The sequence below is a fragment of the Echinops telfairi genome, unplaced genomic scaffold (assembly GCF_000313985.2).
Source record: "Echinops telfairi isolate 266 unplaced genomic scaffold, ASM31398v2 ScPeMD7_11;HRSCAF=52, whole genome shotgun sequence".
Classification (NCBI taxonomy): Eukaryota; Metazoa; Chordata; class Mammalia; order Afrosoricida; family Tenrecidae; genus Echinops; species Echinops telfairi.
This window is the reverse complement of record NW_022103908.1, coordinates 39,266,169-39,289,693: the sequence shown is the minus strand read 5'-3', so window position 1 is coordinate 39,289,693 and position 23,525 is coordinate 39,266,169. Positions and strand designations below refer to the sequence as shown.

General features: G+C 43.6%; 1 protein-coding gene across 1 annotated transcript in view; it reads left to right on the top strand.

Moving 5' to 3' along the window:
* The window catches only part of NPHP1 (nephrocystin 1), a 64,233-nt gene that overhangs the window by 16,923 nt on the left and 23,785 nt on the right, over positions 1 to 23,525 (top strand). Inside the window, exons 6-12 of the mRNA XM_045287094.1 lie at positions 2,744 to 2,975; positions 5,035 to 5,136; positions 6,122 to 6,222; positions 6,995 to 7,037; positions 8,176 to 8,263; positions 11,903 to 11,997; positions 13,980 to 14,108. Coding sequence (XP_045143029.1) covers positions 2,744 to 2,975; positions 5,035 to 5,136; positions 6,122 to 6,222; positions 6,995 to 7,037; positions 8,176 to 8,263; positions 11,903 to 11,997; positions 13,980 to 14,108 — 790 coding nt within the window. The remainder of the gene's footprint in view (positions 1 to 2,743; positions 2,976 to 5,034; positions 5,137 to 6,121; positions 6,223 to 6,994; positions 7,038 to 8,175; positions 8,264 to 11,902; positions 11,998 to 13,979; positions 14,109 to 23,525) is intronic.

Genomic DNA, 23,525 nt, shown 5'->3' with positions numbered 1-23,525 from the left:
GCTGACTCCTTTCAAGTGGAGGTCGGGCATACCTCCACATTCCAACCTTTTTACCAATTTTGACCCCAGCCTTCACTTCCATGGAACAATCTATTTCTCTTTGATTTGATCATTGTTGCAATGGCCACACGGAACTCTTAGCAGACTATACGCGTGGTGAAGTGGTTTATTAAGGAAGTCGCTGGGCAAAACTCAGGATGAGGATCAGCAGATTACAAGTCAAGGTCAGCAAGCGTGTAGCAAAGTCTGGAAGGCTCCCACACAGAGGGGCGCACGTCCCTTCCTTTAGTGCAGTAGAGCGTGCTCAGTACAAGAAGGCCGATATCTAGTAGAGGGCAGCAGTTTGATGGGTCTGAGGAGGCAGAACTCCACGTTTGGAGTTGTTAGGGGCCCTGCCGTTCGTGAGGCAGGACGCCAGAATGAGAAGAAGGCTGCAGAGCACAAACCTGAATGGGCTCTGGAGTACCTAGACCTGACCCCAGAAGACCTGACTAAAGTGCCCGTCAGGAGGGGAGGCTGACTGCTTCAAAGAGATTCCAGTGCTGGGAAAACCATTGGAGTTTGTACCGCACTAGAGGAAAGAGCTTGGCAAATGCTTCAAGTAATTTTGTGGAGAGCACTGGAAGCCCATGGGCTGGGATAGGGACCCAATCCCAAGAGTAAGGACCATGATTTAGGAATAAGAACAAGGAGCAATTGTATATTAAGAAAACAGCCTGACCTTGTCCAGATCAAGTCCCTAAGTTCAATATTAGCTCATAACTCTGATATTAGCCCACATGTCCAATATTAGCCCATATGTCTGATACTAGTTCATAAATTCTTGTGTAGACTCACACAGCACATACAATGATGGCTAATCCAGGAAGATCACAGGCCATGGGTGGAAAGTCTTGTGGATCCAGTGGTGGTGGAAGCATCTCAGCGCTGGCGTGGGTCTCCATGTGACTCCTCCAGCTCCAGGGTTCTGGCTGCAATCAGCATAGCTCCATGTGGCTTGTCAACAGGAAGAGGAAGCAGAGAGTGTGTCCCGCCTCCAGGGAAGGAGACAGGAGTTCCTAGAATCCTCAGGAGAAGGCCATGCTGCCTCATTGGCTATGATCTGATTGACAGGCTAGACTCTACCCCTTCACTCATTGACAGCTTATGTAACTTCCACAATAATATAAATCAAAGTCTTTACCATGTTTGATCTACAGTGTCCAGCATAATAGAGTAAATAAAAAGCAAAGTGAAATAAATAAAAATTAAGATAAAAAGCAAAAGAGCAGGGAAAATAAAAGGCTCAACGTTGAAGGGAGAAAAGACCCAGATGTGACCCTGATAATGACGTTTGCTGACACAGACTTCTAAATGGTATTACTATGTAACCGACAGTGAACTTGGAGAATTATAATGCCTAAAAATTATTATATAACTTGCCTAAAGCTGCCAAATATAATAGCTGATGCTATACTGACTAAGAACTCGTTTTCCAAATCTGGTTCAGTGTTTAGGCTCAACAGCTGGAAAATGTTTTAAAATCAAGAGGGGGGAAAAAGTAGAAACTCAGATGTTACAAATGTGGGAATTACTGAACAAGAGCGACTTAACAACTTTTTTAAATAGCCTAAAGAATTTATAAGAACACATAGACATAGTTTGTGAATTGGGAAGAATTTTTTGAAGATACCATATATACTCGAGTATAAGTCAACTCAAAATTTTCAAACTAAAATTTTCAAAACTTTAGTCAGGTCGGCTTATACTTGAGTATATAGGTAAAGAAGAACTGAAAAGAGACCAAAATGAAAATTCTTGGGCAAATCTCATTAGACCCCTCCCTTACGTCCTCTTAAATATAAAGTCCAAGTGGTCTGGTTCTCTCTACCTGTTTTTAGCCGTATCTATCACTAAATTCCTCCAAGCCTGGCCTGACTTAAAATTATTTGTTCTTGAACCTCCTTTTCCCTTTTCCTCCTCTCTACTGTCTTTTTACGGAATCAGTTCCAACTCATCCTTCGGTTCCTAAGATTAGGCTCTTCCTGACCCGCCCCCACCCCACCCTGTGCAGGCTGAGTTAGACACCCCACTGGTGTGTTTCCTTAGTCTCCTCTGTGTACCCCTACTGGAGTTCTTGCTGAACCACTTTCCATTTCCACATTCTCTTACTATAAACTCCTGGAGGACAGGACAGCGCCTGGTTCAACTTTGTAGCCAGGGAGCCCGCCATGGAACCTGAGGTATAATTTGATGAACAGCAGTATTGGCTTTGATCGAAAGCATATTGTGGGCGGGCACTGTTCTAAATATTCTGCAAGTTGAAACTCCTCTAATGCTCCCAACAACCTTATCAGTCAGGCTCTATCATTATCTTCACTTTACGAACGAGCACTGGAAAGAAGAAAAGAGACCTACCCAAACCCGCCCCATGAAGAAGAGGCGATAGAGTCAGAACTTAAAACCGGTACCCCTGTTCTAACCACGTGCATACTGCTCAATTAGCATCGGCTGGACGATGGATCCAGGACTTGAATTCAGGTCTCCTGACGTCAAGTCCTGGACTTGCTCTGTTATAGCATTGCATTCCTCAGCTGCGATAGCTCGCTCTCAGCTCAGTCTCTCAAGCACATATTCTTAGCTAGCTGGTAGAACGTATCGGTTGATCTGCCTGCTCCAAATTTGGATCAGTTCTATGTAAAAGTTATACTTGGTTTGTTTCTGAGTGGTATTACCAGTGATCTTAGAGGATTATTTTGTGTAGAACGGGGACACATACTGAAGGATCGGAAGATGATAATTCTGCTGAAGAAGGTGAAGAAGAGGAGGAGGAGGATGAAGAGGAGGAGGAGGAAGATAGTGAAGAAAGCGGGGAGGAGGAAAGAGTAGCAGAAGAAGACACACAGGAAAATGAACCTCCCAAGCGGGCGATCCATGAAGAATATGTTGCTGTTGGAGATTTCGCTGCCCAGCAGGTCGGAGATCTTACATTTAAGGTAGGCAGGGCATCCTCAGAGGAACGAGAAAACTCTGTTTGTATTCTGGCCTTTCGTGTTCAGGTGTTAAGTTCTTTAAGACTAATTCTGTTGAGATTAACTAAGTAATAATTAGGATCTACCAGGTCATAGGAACAGGAGAGCCTATTAAGAAAGTCACCTGATGGTAAAAGAGCTCATGCTCTCTTTAAAATAGTGCTGATACTGATCATTTCCTAATTTAGGGGTAAAACTTGGCCCTTTACTCTTGAGTGTCATATGCATATATTTATTTGGATGAATTTACCTGGCTTCATGCTTATGTTAGTCTAGGGAAACTAGGGAAACAAACCCACAGAAACCCATATGTGTAAGAGAGTTTTATACAAAGGGTACGTGTACATTAAAAAAGCATCCCAACCCAGTGCTGTCCAAGCCCGTAAGTTCAATATTAGCCCATATGTCTGACATGATCTACAAAGTCCTCCTCCATCTCACAAAACACATGCAGTGATGCCGACTCCAGGAGGAAAGCCGAATCAGTGAGCATGTAAGTATCTCAGCGCTGGCAGGGGTCTCCACACTTGCTCCGGCACCCAGGGCTACATCAGGATAGGTCCATGCAGCTTCTCCTCGGGGATGTCTCCCAGGAAGTGAGCCTTGCCAGCTGAAGCAGGGAACCGGCCAAGGCAGCTGCACCCTGGTCCGACCATCACAAAGCAAGATACCCTAGAACTAGAAAGGCAAGGCTCACTGAGCCATTTATCTCTCTGCTCTTCCATTAATCCCACATGTGTTTATTGGCCAGGTTGGCACATAAACCTGAACTACCTCAACGCTGTTGGTAGGTAGCAGCTCTTCTTGCTGCCTCATTGTGGAAGGGGCTTAATGCGGAACTCACCTGCTCCCTTCCTTTGTACCCACATTGATTCGGCTGTGCGTGAGTTGCTGGTGGGATGGGAGAATACAGTTGAGGCTTAAAAGAGATTGGTTTGAGGCTGTGTTTCCTGTTAGAGGGATGTTAACGAGTTTATGAATCTTGACACTTCTATTTATGAAGATTCACAGTTTAGTAACTGATTGACAATAAAATATGTCAATCAGTTATAGCTGATTATATTATAGCTAAGTGGATTGTTTAGTTCCCAGGGCTTCCCCCCACCCACTACTTCTTGAAATTGTCATCCATGTTGACAATAATGTATATTTTAAGTGTTTGCTTTTGAATGTTCTGGGGGGTGGAAATTGTGTTTTCTTTTTTTTTGTAAGAAAACATTTTTATTTTGGATTGACTCTTGATTTCATATGACTTTGATTTCATCCTTATGAAATCATTATGTTTCCACTGTATTGTTGTTGGAATGCCAGGACAGAGTAGAACTGCCCAGAGTGGAAATTCTTTTTCAAAGAGCCGTTGTATTTTCCCTAAATGGGCAAGTGTCACGCACAACATACCTAGTGAAGTATCAGTGTCTTCAATTGATTCAGACTCATTTCCACCCCAACAGACAGAGTAGAACTGTCCAGTGGGTTCCCGAGACTGTAACCCTTTACAGGAGTAGAAAGCCTCCTCTTTCTCCTGAAGAGCGGCAGGTACTTTCAAACTATTGACCCTGCAGTTAGCAGCCTAAAGAGTACATAACCCACTATGCTACCAGAGCTTCTATCGAGTGCATTAGGAGGAGCACATTTTGCTAGTTCAATATTTTTACTTCAAATATTTTTTGCTTCACAATAGGACTTGAATGGAATTAGATTGTTTAAAAGTTTGTATACTGCTTCTGAAAAGATATTTTTCAATAATTAAAATCAGAAAGTGTCTTGCACAAGTATTGGGCTTCTGAAAGTGATGATTCCTATTTGAATATGTGGCTTGAGTGTGTGTTACAATAACTAAGTAACCAAAAGAAAAATTTCATTTATAGTCTCATTTAATTTAGAGGTTGTGTATTGGGAAGCTCTTGATAAAAAATTAGAATAAATAATAGACCCTTTCTTCAGGGTTGAATCATTAGTAATGAAATATGTGCATGACAGTTGAGTTTTATTTTTCTTAATTTTCTACATTTTATTACTTTAGAAAGGAGAAATTCTTCTTGTGGTTACAAAGAAGCCCGACGGCTGGTGGACCGCCAAGAACGCCAGAGGAGACGAAGGCCTTGTTCCCAGAACGTACTTGGAAGTTAGTCTTTGCTGTTTGTGTTTCTTTTTGCTCCTTAAAAACGTTTCCACTCTTTGACTATTATACAGGCTTTACACCATTAGATCTTATTTTATATGTTATATTTTACAAAGGCTTTATGTCTGTCGTAAGCTATCTGCCACGCACATCCCTGCCCAGGCCAGCAAGGGTGCCTGCGTGTGCACGTTCGCCCGTGTTGACGGGCCTCAGTAGTCACCTTCCGTTTTGTCGCTGTGACCGACACCAAGCCTCGTCAGCGTTTTTATTTGCGTTATTTTTTGTGCTGCTAATGAGATTGGATATCATTTCATCCTCCTTGTGATCATTTATATTTGTTTGTGAGTTTACACTGCAGTTCTTTCAGCTATTTTTCTAAGGGGTTAAAAAAAGCATTTTTCTTATTAGTTTATACAACTCTTTGAAGTATCGTAATACACAAAAACAAAACAAACCCACAGCCATTGAGCCCATGCCGACTCATATGCATGTGCTCGTCCTTGGACATCTGTGACAATCTTCTGTGTTGCTTCCAGATGTGTTCATTTTTTAATTTCGCTTTTACCTGTCAGTGTTCCTGCATATGATGTTTGGGTTTGATGTAGTCATTCCGAAGAGCTTCTTCATCTCCTGATTATGTTCTATGAATACTTCCATATTTTATACATCTGATTTTGCATTTAACTTAAGCTTCCCCTCAGTCCTTGTAATTTTTCCAAATAACATGCTTATTAGTTACATATTGAGCATCTTTCCCCACTAATTTTGTTTGTGTGTGTTTTATTACATATGTATTGCATTATAAATTCCTATGAATTAGAGTTTCTTTTTTATTATTATTAGTTGGGTTTTAATACCCAATCATTTTTTTATATGGCTCATATACTAAATTCCTCTATACTTGGTCTGTTTTCTGAAAATATTGGGGGTTTTTATGGTTGACGTTCACATTTGATGTAAAGCACTTTGTACTTCCATGATTTGTCAGCCCTATATGAAAGAAAAGGACCAAGAATCAAGTGGAGAAGGCAGTGAAGAAGCTGTGGAGGTTGTGGACGAAACAGTGGATGGAGCAAGCATTAAACAAAGGTGACAAAAAGATTGAGAGGATATCACAATAGGTGTAGGACATTTATTTATTTTGACTGCTACTTGTGTAACTGGAGGCCCTCTTGGAATGCAGACAACTTGTGCCTGGAGAACAGTGCTTTTCACACTATTGTTTTACCTAAAGAGCATTATGAATTTAATTTTGTGGTTATTTCTGGTGTATGATTTCGTTCTGCCTTGCTTTCACGAAAGACCTGGAGACTTTCAGAACTTATTGATGATTCAATATTGTGGCCCTTGATTTATGAAGCTTCCCTGCACTCATCTTTTTTTTTAAATCATTTTGTTCGGGGCTCATACAACTCTTATCACAATCCATACACACATCAGTTGTGTAAAGCACATTTGTACATTCATTGCCCTCATCATTCTCAAAACATTTCCTCTCCACTTAAACCCCCGGCATTAGGTCCTCATTTTTCCCCTCCCTCCCCGCTCCCCCCTCCCTCATGAGCCCTTGGTAGTTTATAAATTGTTATTTTTGTCATATCTTACCCTGTCCGACGTCTCCCTTCACCCACTTTTCGGTTGTCCATCCCCCCAGGGAGGAGGTCACATATAGTTCCTTGTAATCGGTTCCCTCTTTCCCACCCACTCTCCCTCTACCCTCCCAGTATCACCACTCACACCACTGGTCCTGAAGGGATCATCCGCCCTGGATTCCCTGTGTTTCCAGTTCCTATCTGTACCAGTGTACCTCCTCTGGTCCAGCCAGACTTCCCTGCACTCATCTGCTCTTTTGTCTCCCTAGAACCGATTCCCACTGGAGTGCTGTTCAGAAAGCTGTCTCAGAGGTTGGTCTCTCCTGCCTTGTTGATAGTATCTTGTTACCGTATCGTTCTGGTCAAGCTCTGAATCAAACCAGGATGGAGATTTTAGGAGACAGCATCAGATCTTAAATAAGTTATCACTGATATTTTACTCACTGCTATTGAATTGATTCCAACTCGTAGCAACCAAATAAGACAGACTAGAACTGCTGCTTTGGATTTCCACCGAAGCTTACGTGAACAAAAAGCTTCCTCTTTCTCTCAGGGATCTGCCGTTGGGTTTGATCCAATGCCCTTGTGCAGTTAGCAGCTCAACACAGGACCCATGATGAGTCCAGGACATCTGCAAAAAGGGTATCCAAAGTAGAGAACATGAGATGTTTATCTCATTATCTCTGTAAGCCCATCCTCCAAGTAATATTTTACTGGGTTAGCAGACTAGATAATCTCATACATGGTAGGACTTGAGGGCTTGGTAACACCTCATTTATTCTGCCTGGATTCTCGCATTTGGATGAAGATGAAGGTCACTATGCAGTTAATATTCTAACAATGCTCAAAGCTCAAAAAAGTAAAAATCATCCAGAATTCTATCGTTTAAAAACTTATGTAACAAAATGCACATTCTCCCTCTACTTTCTCAGAGTCCGGCCTCTGTAAGTTACCACCGCTAGCACTTAAGTCCATGTCCTTCCTCACCATTCACTCTGCTTATAACTTATATGCACATGCCTGTGTCCATGTATATGGACATGCTTGTGTATGTATATATGGACACATACATATGAAAGCCATTAACTCCTCAGTGCATATGAGTTGATCATATGAATTCATCTATCCTGTGGTGCCACTTTGTAGATGGGGACATGAGTGGGTTCATTTTGGTAAGAGGTGTGTGGGAAACAGCTGGTCTAGAGCTGAACTCTGTACCCTAGTCTCTGCATGGGAGTGAGGTCCTATAGAGAGAGACCCGGAGTCAGTGGTAGCATCTTCTCATGACTTTGTTTACAACCAAATTGTTGTGTTTTTCCAGTAAGACATAAACATTTGTGTGGGGTTTTGGTGAGGGACTATCCATTCTCTGATGGTAAGGAGAAAAGTATCATAGAGGTGAGAAAACATGAATGAAAACAAGCAAATCAATTTCGGTTTCTTATTTCAGCAGATAAGCACTGTTGATGTGTTAACCACAATGGGAGCCGTTCCTGCCGGGTTCCGGCCTTCCTCACTGTCCCAGCTCCTGGAGGAAGGTGAGGTGTATCTGCCAGCCACCTCACAGTTTGAGTCAAGCAATCAAGGTTGAAGTCCGATGTTTCTGTCACAACCAAAACAAAGAGCACAAATGGTTAAGAGCTTGGTTGTTGATCAAATGGTCAATGGTTCAAACCCACCAGTTTCTCCAGGAGACAAAGATGAGGCTGTCCCAAGGTGTCGAAGGGATCAGGTATAAGGCATCATCAGAACAAAAAGTCTTACCATAGTGAACGATGGGGGGAGTGTGGAGTGGAGACCCAAAGCCCATTTGTAGGCCACTGGAGATCCCTTTGCAGAGGGGTCTCGGGGAGGAGATGAGCCAGTCAGGGTGCGATGTAGCAACGATGAAAAATACAACTTTCCTCTGGTTCCTACATGCTTCCTCCCCACCCTTACTATCATGATCCGAATTCTACCTTGCTAGTCTGGCTAGACCAGAGGATGTACACTGGGACAGATAGGAACTGGAAACACAGGGAATCCAGGGCGGAAGATCCCTTCAGGACCAGTGGTGTGAGTGGTGATACTGGGAGGGTAGAGGGAGAGTGGGTTGGAAAGAGGGAACCGATTACAAGGAGCTATATGTGACCTCCTCCCTGGGGGACAGACAACAGAATAGTGGGTGAAGGCAGACGTCAGACAGGGCAAGATATGACAAAATAATAATTTATAAATTATCAAGGGCTCATGAGGGAGCTGGGAGCGGGGAGGGTGGGGGAAAATGAGGGCCTAATGCCGGGGGTTTAAGTGAAGAGAAAATGTTTTGAGAATGATGAGGGCAATGAATGTACAAATGTGCTTTACACGATTGATGTAAGTATAGATTGTGATAAGAGTTGTATGAGCCCCTAATAAAATGATTAAAAAAAAAAAAAGATGAGGCTGTCTACTTCTGTAAAGGTTTTAGCCTTTGAAACCCTATGAAGTAGTTAGTTCTACTCTGTCCTGTAAGCTGGGTTTAAAAAAAGCAAAACAAGTATCTTTTCACCAGTATCATCTGACCCTGGTAGAAATAAAACTTTTTAAAAAAATTATTTATGTGAAGCGATATAGAGATGGATTACTAAATGGCTTTAGGTTTATAACAGAAAATTTGAAAAGATTTCAAATCTATTTTTAATTTCTTCATTACAAATGCACTTTGACTCGCATATGTAAAAAGTGTATAAGTGTACGCATATATAAGTATTAACCAGGTAATTGTCTCTTATTTTTCTCTCAAAACTTCTCTTGATTGAAAAAATTCTTAGCCATGTATTTTAAAATTATATATGTTAGAAATAGAAGGGATCTTAGAGATAGTGTCTGTAGATCTGGAGTGAACTGTTAGTTGATAAAATAGAATGATGCCTTCTTACCTGTTCTCTTTTTTTATATCTCAGTCAGTGTTTAGTCTGAGTCGTCCGTTTATAGAGCTTGTCTTTGAGTTTTACACGCCTGGGATTTGTCTCAGTTGTAAAAGCAATGTGAGGTAGTTAGAAAGAAGCAATACGGTTAATTCCTGGTCCCCACTGCTTTCTTCCTCAAATGACCCCTCTCCTGCCATCAGCGGGACATTTCCCCACATGCTTTCCTTCTTTTTTTAATTTAAATCATTTTATTGGGGGCTCTTTCAACTCTTATCACCATCCATCCATACATCCATTATGTCAAGCACATTTGTACACTTGTTGCCATCATCATTCTCAAAACATTTTCTTTCTACTTGAGCCCTTAGTATCAGCTCCTCATCTTCCCCTTCCCACCCCCAACCTTCCTCCCTCCCTCACAAACCCTTGATAATTTATAAATTATTATTTTTTCATGTCTTACACTGACCGATGTCTGCTTCCACTTTTCTGTTGTCTGTCCCCCAGGGAGGGGGTTATATGTAGTCATTGTGATTGGTTCCTGCTTTCTCCCCCGACCTTTCCCTCCACCCTCCCGGTATCACCACTCTCACCACTGGTCCTGAGGGGTTCATCTGTCCTGGGTTCCCTGTGTTTCCTGTTCCTATCAGTACCAGTGTACATCCTCTGGTCTAGCTGGGTTTGTAAGGTAGAATTGGGGTCATGATAGTGTGGTGGGGAAGAAGCATTAAAGAACTAGAGGAAAGTTGTGTGTTTCATCATTGCTACACTGCACCCTGACTGGCTCATCTCCTCCCTAAGACCCTTCTGTAAGGGGATATCCAGTTGCCTACAGATGGGCTTTGGGTCCCCACTCTGCATCCCCCACCACCACCCCCCACCCATTCACAATGATAGGATGTTCTGTTCTTTGATGCCTGACCCCTGGTCCCATCGATCCCTCATGGTCGCACAGGCTGGTGTGCTTCTTCCACCCACACGCTTGGCCAACATTCTTATCCAGAGAGAGGCTTTGTTGGTTTTTGTTTGGCCTTTTCTAAAATCAAGCTTCTTTAACCACATACCAAGGACATTCCCCAAAGAGATAAACATGCATGGACTCATTCTTATAGGCAGCTGTAAATTTCTCCATTGTCTGCGTATTGATGAGCTTCTAGGTTTGGCTTCTCTACTAGAGGCCTAGACGGTGAGAGAAACTTCTCTCCCACGTAACAGTTGAGGTAAAAGCAGTCACAGGTAGATAGATGGCAGCCTCAGGGTGTGCAGGACCGAGTCTTTCTGATTCATGGTTTTGCCATTTGGAGAAGGGCATGGCCATGTGAGTATCCTCTGGGACTCGAGAGAATGATGGTGATGTGAGTAACCTCTGGGACTTGACATTGGAGGGAAGGGGCATGCCTTCCCCAGCCCCACTTCTGAACAGTAAGATTTTTCCAAAGAGTCGCATCCATTGACCACTTTGGCTTTTCTTATTTATTCTTTGATGCCCCTGTACTTGCCAGCTTTTGTGTCAAGCTCATATTGAAGAAGGAGGAAGAGGGGAGGCCATCTGTGTGCCCTGAGACATTGAGTTACCTGTGGAAGAACTGCTTTTAGGGACCCTGTGCTGGGACAGCTGGCTCTGTAGCCTTCTCATCCTTAGTGTCTTAGGGTAATTTCCATTTTCTCAGAGATGCTTTTCCTTCCATAATGTAATTCCCTTTTACTCTTGTACATTTTGTACATCTAAGCCAGCTATTCTTTTGTTTATTTACTTGTCTACTTTGTTTATTTTTTCAATGGCTTCTCTCACTCCGCTGTCACTCAGTGAGGACAGGGGCCACATCCCTTTGCCGCTCTATTGGCTTTCTAGCTGTTAGCACAGCACCTGACACAGAGAAGAGAGAATGAACAAATGCATGATTTCGTAACAAGGATTCTTTGTGACGAAAATAGGAAAGAATAGTATAAGAATGCTTTTGTATTAGGAAGTGAAACGAATGATTTTATTTTTTCCCTAACATGTCCAAAAGGCAGCTGCAGACTTCTGCATTAAGAAAAAGAAACCTCACCATGGGAGGTCATTTTCTCAAAAGTCTGTCCCATCTTTCTTATGCTGTGTTCAGCCCAGCTACATGTGCTTCCTGATGTTTCCATGTGCGAATCTACGCGGATGTGCCCAGCAGGGAGAGAAAAGAGAACTCCTCATAAAGGCATGACGTCCTGGAGTTTCTGTTTCTGAAATCTGTGACATATTATCATGGGTTTGGTGCTTTGAATTTTGAAAAAAAAAATTGTTTTTTTCAGGGAATCACTTTCGAGCAAGTTACTTCTTACAACCAGAGCTCACGCCTTCACAACTGGCCTTCAAAGACTTGATGTGGGACACGGAGGCCGGCACGGTGAGTCCTGCAGCCTCGCCGGGAAGCCACATGTCAGCCGACGGCTGCACTCTAGACAACAAACCGTGTACTTATTGTAGCAGTGTTTGGTCACAGCCCTTGAATAAATGACACTTAAGTGTTTGAACTGTGACGGGGTGGGGGGGGGGGTGGTTCGTCTCTGATTCTTTAAATTGATAAAGGTGAATCATTAGATTGTTTTACAGGTGTTTTTTTTTGGGGGGGTGGCGCATAATATCTTTATACGAAAGGGCATATAAACATAAAGCAGAATCTAAAGGTTCTTGAATTGAAGCTATAATTTAAAAATCGGAATACCAATTTATTTATCCACAACTAAAATATACCTCTGAAATAGATCTGAATACATTCTTCAAGTGGCCAGTGTATTTTCTCTGTCAGAACATCTAACTAAATGCCCAGGATAATTAAATAACTGCTTAGCATCAGAACAAAGAAGAGTTAATATTAATGACAGGTGATTATGCTGTGGTACCTTATGCAGTGTATGAATTGTGTGAGGCTGGGCTTTCTAGAGAAGCAAAATCAGTGATGTGTATATATGTAAATTAAGACATCTATATTGAGAAAGCAGCTCACACAGTTGTAGAAAGAGCAAAGTCCAGTCTGGTTCAAGCCCATGAGTCAGATGTCAAGCTGGAGCCTTGTTCTGACTCTGGTACCCGCGGGGCTGATGAACCAAGATGCAGGGAGAACACAGTTGGATGGATCCAGAGTTGAATTAACCCAAGGTCAGCAGGTCAGATGGTAGGCTCTGACAGCATTCAGGATCAGAAGGCCATTGACTCAAGTTCAAAGAACCAGAGGCTGATGAACCAGGTGCAGGATCCAGGCCAGCAAGAAGTGAGGAAGTTCTGCACAGCATTTACTTACATCGGTAAAGTAGGGCACACCCCCAAGAAAACATTATCAGGGCTGCGACCTGAGCAAAGGGTTGCACTCTGCCTTCCCACAACTGCATGGCTGCTCACAGCACCTCCCATTTCCATTAGATGTTCGTTCACATCACGGGAGAGGCCTCAATCACCAGACTACTGAGAACCCGCTCCAGCCAAGTTGACACAAAACCTAATTATCACACTCAAATGCTATGAATGAAAATGAATCGTCAGAATGAACCTGGGATCCATCCAGAGGAACGAGGAGTGACGAAAGTTCACAGGCACGGAAACCATCAGGCCAGTGGACTACAGGACCATGCAAACATCAGCACTCCTGAGCATGAGACCAGAAGAATCCGAAGGTGCCCCGCCACCACCAGCAACTGCTCCAAAAAGGATCGAATTACAAGTCTCTCCTGGAGAGACTGGAAGAAAAATGTGGAGCTCGACCCACAATCATAAAAGAGACCAGGCTTCCTGGTTGGATAGAGGTTGATGGGTCCCGTACTTGGACACCCTTCAGGTTTGGCACTGAATTCATCCCATGTTAGGATGATCAGTCACTCCAGAGAATCACCGCTCTGCGTCAGATTTGGCGCCGTGGTAGTGAGGGCTTTTTGTTTTTTGGAAGATCAAAGGGGCAACATTTCCCCAAGAACCAAGCTCAGAGGGTTAGGGAAGGAGGAGGGCGGGGAGCAGGAAACCCAGGGAGTGAGTGGGCCATGCATCGTGACCATGAGGAGAGGATAATGAACTGAAACAACATCCGTGGTCTGCTCGGTAAACCTTGAACCTGGGTCTGGAATGTGTAGTGATTCAGGGGCCAGCTCATGCATTTTACCTCAGCTACTGGCTTTTCTTTCCAACACCATGGTTTGTAATCACATAAAAGCACGAATATTTTAAAAATAAATATGTGCGAGATATTTATTTGAACTATTTGAAATTTTTCTTTAAAACAAACAAACTACTGGAACTTTTCTTGGCTAGGTATGTAAGACTGCTCCCTTGCTTTGGAAAATTCATTTGTCTTGTAATTCATAAAAATAAACCTTTTTTCACAACAAACTTCTCTTTCAGATTAAGTCGAGGACAAGCCGTGTGTCGTTGGTCTTGACACTGTGGAGCTGTAAAATGATCCCTCTCCCGGGAACGAACATCCAGGTGCTTAGCAGACATGTCCGCCTCTGTCTGTTTGATGGTAATAAGGTGAGCCTCCTGAAGAATGAAATACATTCATACCAAGATAGAAGGCCGTGCTTTAATGCCACATATTTACGCTGTGCAGCCTGGTGTCTCCTTGTCTCCCTCTTTATATATCCTCTCCCTGTGCACATGGGTGGGCTCCAGAGACTAGGTGTGTGGGGAAACCAGCCCCTCACCCTATCACGGGTTCGGTAAGCGCAATTGCACAGTTAAATATATGTAAGGGTTATATTAAAGTCATAGGATATAGGAGAGACAGAAGAGAGAGTAAAATGAAGGAGTCAGACACATTTCATGGTAGCGTGCTCACCTCCTGGATGGCCATGATCTCAGCAGCCAGGTCTGCGCACACCATGGGCAGAGGGCAGGAGAGTCTCTCTCTTTATTTCTGGCCAAGGTCCATATGTACTTAGGGCCATGAATACAGGTAACCACACGTCACAGGAAGGGGCTGTACAATAAGCATGTGCCTGACAGGAAGGGGATGAGCTAGGGGTGTACATGTAATAGAAGGGTAGGGACTAGGGGTATACATGTGACAAGATGGGCGGAACCTAAACTTGATTATCCTTGAGCTGGAGACTTGATTTAGTCTAAGCGTCCAAGGAAAGCAATCCACGGTTCCTAACAGGAGGGAGTGAGCCCCACCTGTGGCGGGACAGACAATAGGGTCTGCTTGCTCTGGATGGCTGGCGCCTTCCGGGAGATAACTTGAAAAGCAGTGTCCTGGGTCTGACATGTATTTGGGGGAGAGAAGCTGGGGAAAAGTCTTATTATATCCCACATAGGTGATTCTGTGAACACTGTTGTTATGTGAACATGGAAGATGACCACATCTGATCACAACATGAAGGATGATGACATCCTTACATAACTGCCAAATTACATCATCACAAATGGCCAGGTCACATCATGACATACTGCTAAACCACTAAGAATCATGGCTCAGCCAAGTCATGCCTTTAACCATCTTGCCAGGCAGGATTCCACTCCCCTTGCATCTCAGCATTCATTACTGCCAGGCGTACATCATGCATGTGGAAAATAGAGAGTAGATTTCTTACTGTTGTTGTAAAGGTGAACTGTTGGATAACAATATAGTCAAGAAAGGAGGAGAGGGGGAATACAAGAGGGTAAGTCAACAGGTATTGCTCTTAGGACTCCAGTGTGCATATGCATGGGTTTATCCCAAACGAACGTGTTGAAACTTGTCTTGCAGTCAGTAGAAGGCTGCAGACAAAGTCTCTCCGTATGACATGACTTCATCTTGGTAGACTAACTTCAAAATGGGCCAACCAGAACTGTGGTTTCCAAGGGGATCTGCCGGATCAGTTAACGTGACGGCAGAGAGGTCAGATCAGAAGGTTATGATGATGGATGTTTAGGGTTCCCGAGGGACAATCTTTTCTGAAGGACATAGGGTGATCACAAAAGCTTATTGGGAAGTAGTTCTAAGAAAACTGAAAATTACATTGATGAGAAAAAGGCCAGGAAAGTTGCATTGAAAATTTTTTTCCATTACAACGATGCACTTGCCCATTCTTTAAAGGTAGCAAGAGCTGTCCCACAAGAATTGTATTGGGAGACCTATCCCATTCACTTTGTACCCCTGATATCGCCCCTTCAGACTTCTTTTTGTTCCCCAAACACAAAACATTAAAAAAAAAAAAGAAACCACAAAACGAAAACGAAAACCACTAAACATAAAAAGAAACACAACCTGTGAGGATGCCCAATGCTGCCATTTGATGTGGTGTGAACCAAAGTGTGCAGAACTCCCTAAGGGAAATGCTAGAGAGATGAAAACACAGCCCTCCGCAGTGTACAGACCTGGATGGAGGGTGTGTTAAGAGACTATCATTACATCTTGATGTCTTTGTTTAAAAGTGGATTCTATGACTTTATCGCAACACTGTGTGACCCGCCGTCATATATGTGTCTGTGTGTGGTCGGCCTGGGTTAAAGACCTGCTTCATCAGTTGTTCGGTGTGTAACACTGGACACTTCAGTTAAGTTCTGAGAAATTGCAGAGCTTTCCTTGTACATAGTACTCCTGCTACCTTCTAGGGTTGTTGTATATTATTCAAGTCTCAAGTGAACACAGAGCATTGCATTTTGGACAGATGTACACGTTCTCTAACCAGCACTCAAGATAAGGAGTACTGCCTTCACCCTAAAAGTGGTTCCCAAGAGAATATATTTACCAACCAGAATATAAATTAATTTGAAACTCTTTGAAATTGATTTACTTGTAAAAAACAGTTTAATTGGTACTTAGATAGAAAATGTATAGTTTTAAATGTGTATATTAGAAAAGAAGAAAAGTTAAAGTTGTAATTATCTAAAAGAACCACTCAAGCTGGTAGAAAAAGAAGTCCAAAGACAATTGAAAAATAAATAACAAAAGTATGGGTAGAAATTAATTCAACAGAGAATAAGCGACAAATGAGCCAAAAGGCAAAAGTTAATTCTCTGGAAAGATTCATAAAATTAAGAAATGCCTAGGAAGAATAATCAATAAACTTTAAAAGAGAGAGAGAGAAAGAAAACACAAATGATCAATAGCAAACTTGAAAATGAAGACAGTGCCCCAGAATTCTACAGACAGTAAGGTAAGGAGATATTGTAAACAAGTTTATATTATCAAATTTTACAATTCAGATACCAAAACCAAATTCACTGCCATCAAGTCAATGCTGATTCATAGTGACCCCCTGCAAGTTTCCGAGATTGTAACTGTGGAGTAGAAAGCCTAGTCTTTCTCCCACAGAGCTGCTGGTGGTTTTGAACTGGCAACCATGCGAGCTGCAGCCCAACTTGGAACCACTACACCACCAAGGCACCTTACAATTTAGATGAAAGCAAAAATTCTTTGAAAAACACAATTTACTAAAGCATCCAAGGAATAAAATTTTAATAGCCTCTGTTAAAGAAATCGAAAATATAATCTTAAATCTCCCAGTGAGAAAACTCTAGGCCCAAATGAATTCCCTGATGAATTCCTTCAAATACTTAAGGAAAACAGAGATAATACTTCTAAATTCAGTTTAAAAGGTCAAGAAAAACATGATACCAAAATCTGGCAGAATAACAGGAAATAAAAACTAGAAAACCAATGCTCTTCACGGATATAGAAACTAAGTCAATCAACAAAGTATTAGCAAAGTGAATCTAGCAATATATAAGAAGGATAGTATAGTTTCATGGCTACAAAACACGACACTCACTGCCATCAAGCCAATTCTGACTCAGACCCTCTACAACTGGGTAGAACTGCCCCTGTGGATTTCTGGAACTGTCTCTCTCGGGGAGTAGAAAGCCTCATCCTTCTCCCTTGGCCATTGGGTGAGCGGTCTGACCCTGACCACTGTTCCACCAGGCTCTTCAGGGAGGGACTCATAGGACTTCATGCCAGAAATCAAGTTGATTTAACAGTTGAAAATCAGTGCCTGCAATGTGCTTTGTTAACAGAACTAAGAAGAAATACCATCCATCAATTGATGTAGAAAAGGCACTTGGGCAAATTTCATCGCTCAATTATGATTGAAAAAAATATTGACAAACTAAGAATAGAAGAGAACATGCGAACCTAAAGCTGTTATCTTACGTAATGGTGAGACATGACACACTTTTACTTCAGATCAAGAACAACTCTGGAATACCCAAGAAACAAAAAGATAAATAACCCCGTTTCTTAAGGGAGCAAAAACACTTGGATAAGCATTTGAAAAGTGAAAATATATGCCAAACTAATGGGCCCGTCAAAAGATACTCAATGAAGTAAGTCACCAGGGAAATGCAAATTAAAAGCACAGTGAGTGAGACCAGACTAGAGAAGCAGAAATCCCATTTAAATACAATCATGCAGGTAGGCTGAAAGTAGGATAAAGTAAGATTTACCTTATAAACACCATTCTCAAGAAAGCTGGAGACTATTAATATCATAGTATACTTCCGGACAAGGAAAATGACAGGAATTACAGAATTTTAAAAGAATAATTCACTAAGAAGGCAGCAATCTAAATGTGTACACCCTTCAAGTGTTTACATGTGGACGCAGCTTCAAGATAAAAGCTGACAGCATTGGGAAGAGAGACAGGCAAAGCCACAATTATAATCGGAGACCTTAATACTTTTGGTAATCGGCAGAACCAGTAGACTGGAAATAAAGAAGGATGTACAAGAACTGAGCATCACTGTCAGCAAACTGCCGCTGACTGACATTTATACCATACTTCACCCCCAATGTGTATACTTTTCAAGTACACATGGGACATTCACCCAGGTAGACCATACCCTGACATGGAAAGTGAAGCTCAACGAATCTGAAGGAAGTGAAATCATAATATATATCCCTGATCGAATGGAATTAAGTTATAATCATCAATGGAAATAAAACTGGAAAATGTCCAAAAACTTGGAAAACTTCTAGATAATACATGAGGTTAAAGAGGAACTTTCAAGGGACATTAGAAAATATTTTAAACTGAGCAAAAAATGAGACTGTGGCATATTTTCATTTCTTGGATATATATATATAGCTCAAACAGGGCTAAGAAGAAGAAGTATAGTGTTTGCGTTAGAAAAGAAGTAACTTCCCAAACCAGTAACCGAAGTTCCTTGATGTGTGGAAGTGCTACTTGAGCTGAGCGCTGAGAGCAGCAGTTCTCAACCTGTGGGTCACGACTCTTTTAGGGTTCAAATGACCCTTGCACAGGGGTCACCCGATTCATAGCCATGGGAAAATTACAGTTAGGAAGTAGCAATGAAAATAATTTTATGATTGGGGGTCACCACAACATGAGAAACTGCATTAAAGGGTTGTGGCATTAGGAAGGTTGAGAACCACTGTCTGAGAGGGTGAGTGTTAGTCTGGGTAGACTAGAGAAACAAATTCATAGAGCCACTTATGTGTATAAGAAAAAAGTTTATATACAAGAGCAATTGAATATTGAGAAAACATTCCAGCCCAGGCCAGATCAAGTCCATAAGTCCAATATTTAACCATAGGTCCGATACCAATCTATAAAGTCCTCTTCAGACTCATGCACCATATGTAATGACGGTGAATGGAGGAAGATCACAGGCCAGTGGGTGGGAAGTCTTGTGGATCTAGTGGCGTTATAAGCATCTCAGTGCTGGCAGGGGTCTCCATGTGGCTCCTGGAGCTCCAGGGCTCTAGGGTAGCTCCATGTGTCTTGTCTGCAGGAATGTTTCCCAGGGAGTGTGAGCGTGTGTCCAGCCTCCAATGAGCTATTTATCTCTTAGTGCCTTCAAATGAGGTCATCAAGCTGTGACTTGATTGATTGGCTAACCTCCACCCCTTCACTCGTAAGTCAAATTGACAACAGATTATGTAATTATCACAGTGAGTATACCTGACAGGAAGAAATAGCACAGGCACATGATTGGTGGTGGAAAGGACCCGGGAAATGGGAGACCCGGGGTGGTGGGGTGATGGGGTGGTATGCATTGGGCTAAAAGATCTACAGGGTTGGTTAGCAGTGCAAAACCACCAGCCCCTCTGCGGGCGGAATGGGGCTTGCTTCTCCCAGACACAGTTACAGCTTTGGAAACTCATAGAGGCCATTCTTTCCTGTTTTATGGGGTCCCTCTGAGTCAGCTTGACTGCATGGCAGTGAGTTTTTGGTTTGGCGTGACCAAGTGGAGAGGTAGTGAAGAATGGGACAGATATGGAAATGTAAGGGGATACAGTAGAAGTCAGTGTTAGCCGTGACTTTGAGGAATTTATCCCAAAGACAGTGAAAATCAGTGATTACTATTAGATTAGATTACTCTTTTAGAAAGATCTCTGATTCTCTCCCAGGTGAGTGGATAAGAGGAACCCCAAAAGAGCCACAAGGAGGCCATTTAGAGGCTGCAATACAGTGTAGCGGTCAAAAGGCAGTAGTGCCATCTTCAAAAGAACCCAGTCCGGAGCCAGACTCCCTAGGACGAAGCCACCTCCACTCTCGCTAGTGGTGGGATCTGGCCGATAGCTTAATAGGGCGTGCTCCCTCTCCTCTGCTGGTACACGTCTCAAAGTCAGTGTGAGGGCCAGCTGAATGGATGTAAGTCAGGTGCTGAGAGCATGCATAGAAAGAGTCGGTGTGATAGAAGTGTGGCCAGAGGAGAGGTAAAGCGTAGACAAGGGCAGTGGGAGTGGAGATGCAGGAGGTAAAAGTTCACACAACGTGATGGGAGCAGGGCCCTGGGCGGTAGCATGGCAGTGTGATCAGGAAGATGGAAGAGGGTCTGGTTGGAGGAGCTACTTGTGCAATGGCTTTGCTCGTGCTGAGTATACATATCTTCGCAGAATGAAGATGGAAATTTGTTCATCTGAATTTAGAGTATAGAAATGAATGCAGGTTCTTTTTTACTGCTTGCCCCTTCTATATGCTCCGTGGCCCTGCACGAAACCACTGCCATAAAGAAACCACTAGGCGGCGTCTGTGACCCAGAAAAGATGAGCTGCTTTCTTTTCCTTCCACCCTGGGAAGCTTTTCCCTCTGTTGTGCACGCCATGAAATCCCATCTATGAAAATATGTACAGAGATGTTCAGGTCTTTATACCAAAACAATAGAAGCTAGATTATGAAGAGGATTATGTCAACTTCCACAAGTGAGAAGTGGTAGAACCTTGTCGGTTCGTCACCCCAATACTCACGCTATGCACTTAGAGAGCTTCTTTCAGCTCTAATTAAAAATAAACAAGCACTGTTGTTAGAATGAAATAACAAGATGCCACTTCCAATATTCACAGTAAATTTTTCGTAGAACAATCCCCCCCCCACTCCCGGCCCCCAGGAATAGCAAGGGGCCAGTCTGGGGACAGTGCGGAAAGCCGGCCCCTGCCACCGAGAGAGCGACGACGGACAGAAGCTGGCAGAGTGCGGGAGCCCCAAGCCTTGCGCTGGTGGTTTTACTTCCCGTGTCTGGACTTTCTGCTGTCTCTGCCGTCCTGGTCGGTTGTGTCCGGGGCCGTGCTCCGCCCCCTGCTTTCCCGTACACGAGGAGCCTGGTGGCGCAGCGGTTAAGTGCTGGGCTGCTAACGGCTCTGGGGAGACCAGAGAGGCTGTCTCCAAGGGCAGGCCCACCTGTCCTGGAAGGTCGCCACCAGTCGGAATCGGCTCCGCAGCGGTTGTTTTTTAGCATAGTGAGTTTGTGTGCTTGGGGATGGTTAGGTGGCAGTGTTTTCCCTACGAGATCCTGAAGTGTTCCTTCAGGAGCCGGTCCAAGTCTTTACAAAGTCTGATGGCGTTTTCATTGGCGTCATGTCATTTTGTGCCTCAGCACGGGGTCTGAAGTCTTCCCGGATTCAGCTCCCAGCTGTTCCTGGTTTTCTGCAAGGGCGTTTTTGTTTGGTTGGTTTCTCCTGCTTGCAACCTGTGCCGCTCTCCCCTGCCAGAGGTCTTCAGCGTCTGTTTTAGGGTTTCACGCCCCTCCCAGAATTTTCCGGCAGCCATGTCGGTATTTTCTGAGTTCCAGACGCTCCTTGGGTCCCTGGCGCCTCTGCCTGCTGAGTGGGGAGGGCAACCAGGTGCCCGGCCACTGGCCACTCAGGATCGAGACTGCAGCCGTGGTGAGAGCTCCTGGCGACCAGGAACGTTTGCTTAGGGGCATGCTGGCTGGCCAGGCTCTTCTCTAGGCCACAGCAGGGGAAGGCATTCTTCTCTCTCTCAGCCTCTGGAAACCACAGTCACAGGACTGTGATCGTAAAGGAAGCCTTGCTCCCCAAGGTTGCGATTCCACCCCAGACAAGAACGGAAAAGCTCCTCTGCCATCTCTGAGGGCGATGAGGGAGAAACAAAAGATTCAAACGAACGAACGAGTCCAACTTCAGCATAAAGTAAGGTCGCAGCAACTGCCACCCACTGGGTGTCCAAAACAAAATTCTGCCTATGCTGCTCTATTTCTTTTTGTGTGTGGTCCCACTGGTATATTTTATGCTCCAACTTTGTTTTCATGCTTGAAAATTAAAACTTAAAAAAAAGGAAAAGAAAAACGTTTTACTGCCGATCGGGTGCAAGTTTGCAGCACAGATTAGTTCTATTCCACACTGGCTACACCCTTCGCTTCCTGACAGTAGCTGCAGTCCCCACAGAGTAAGGCAAGTCTTGCCACTGCTTGGCTGAGCATCCTGTTTCCGCTTATCCTCCTGTCCCGCTCCTTCCTGCCTCCTGTTTTCTCTTCTGGGTCATGCTGCCCCTTTAGTCTTGTGTGGCTGATTGCCCCAAGGAGTGCCCTCCACCTGGCATTATTGTGCACTCTGTTGACCTGTCTGTTGGTGGGCTGAACGTTGATCTGTAGGGTGGAGTTCAGCTCCTTTCTTGAAGGTGTCTAGTAGGAGTCCTAGCCTCAGGGATTCCACCAGCCTCTCAGACGAGTAAATCTGGTCTTTTTAAAAAAATAATTATGAATGGTTTTGAGTTTTGTTCCACATTTTTCTCCCACTCTATCCAGGTTCTGTTTTACTATAGTCCCAATCAGAGCAGCTGGTAGTGGAAGCCAGGCACCATTTAGTTCTTCTGGTCTCAGGATAGTGTTAGATCAGGGTAGGGTTAGGTCAGGATACTGTTAGATCATTGCCAACAGCTGTATCTTCTCTCATTCAAGGTGACGTTTTCCCGGTTCTAGGCATAAGGAGGGGTTTTTTTGTTTCTGTTTCTGTTTTATTGTATTCTGGACATGTGGGCTATTAGGTTCTGTGATTCTGGATTGTATTTAAACCTCTCTCTCTCACCTTCTGACTTCAAACAGTAATTCAAAACCAAGCCAAACTCCTGGCCACCTGGTCTATGCTGATTCTTAGGGACCCTACAGAGCACAGGAGAGCTGCCCTCGTGAGTTTCCAAGACGATAGCTGTTTATGGGAGCAGAAAGCCCCGTCTTTCTCCTGAGGCACCTGCTGGTTTCAAACTGCAGACCTTGTGGCTACAGCCCAACTTGTTACCACTCTGCCACCAGGGCTCCTGCAAGAGTAAGGCTGCCTCTGTGCCTCTGTCCTGTTTGAGCACCTTCAGCTCCTGTAGCACGGTCTACGTCCTGCGTCTAGACTTCAGCTCCAGAGAACCCTGGTTTCAGCCGCACCCACTTCCTTGCTTTCCTCTTCTATTTATAGACCATTGAAATAGTCCTCTTGCTTTTTGAGGTTTAACTCTGCGTTTTCAACATTCACTACTGGGAGCAGAACAGTTTGTGTTGAAGCTAAACTAAGTGCAGCATCTTGAGCAAGAAGCCCTTGTACCTTCTTGATGCGGTTTGGTGAACAGACCCCGCTCTAACCTCTGCCAACTCCTCCCTGCTTCATCTATTGCAGCCAGCTATACAATTCTGAGCCAGTCACCCAACTTGTTTGGCTACAGTTTTCTGAACTGTAAAGTGAGGTGGCTGGAATCCATCCGTCCTTTGTAGCTCTCA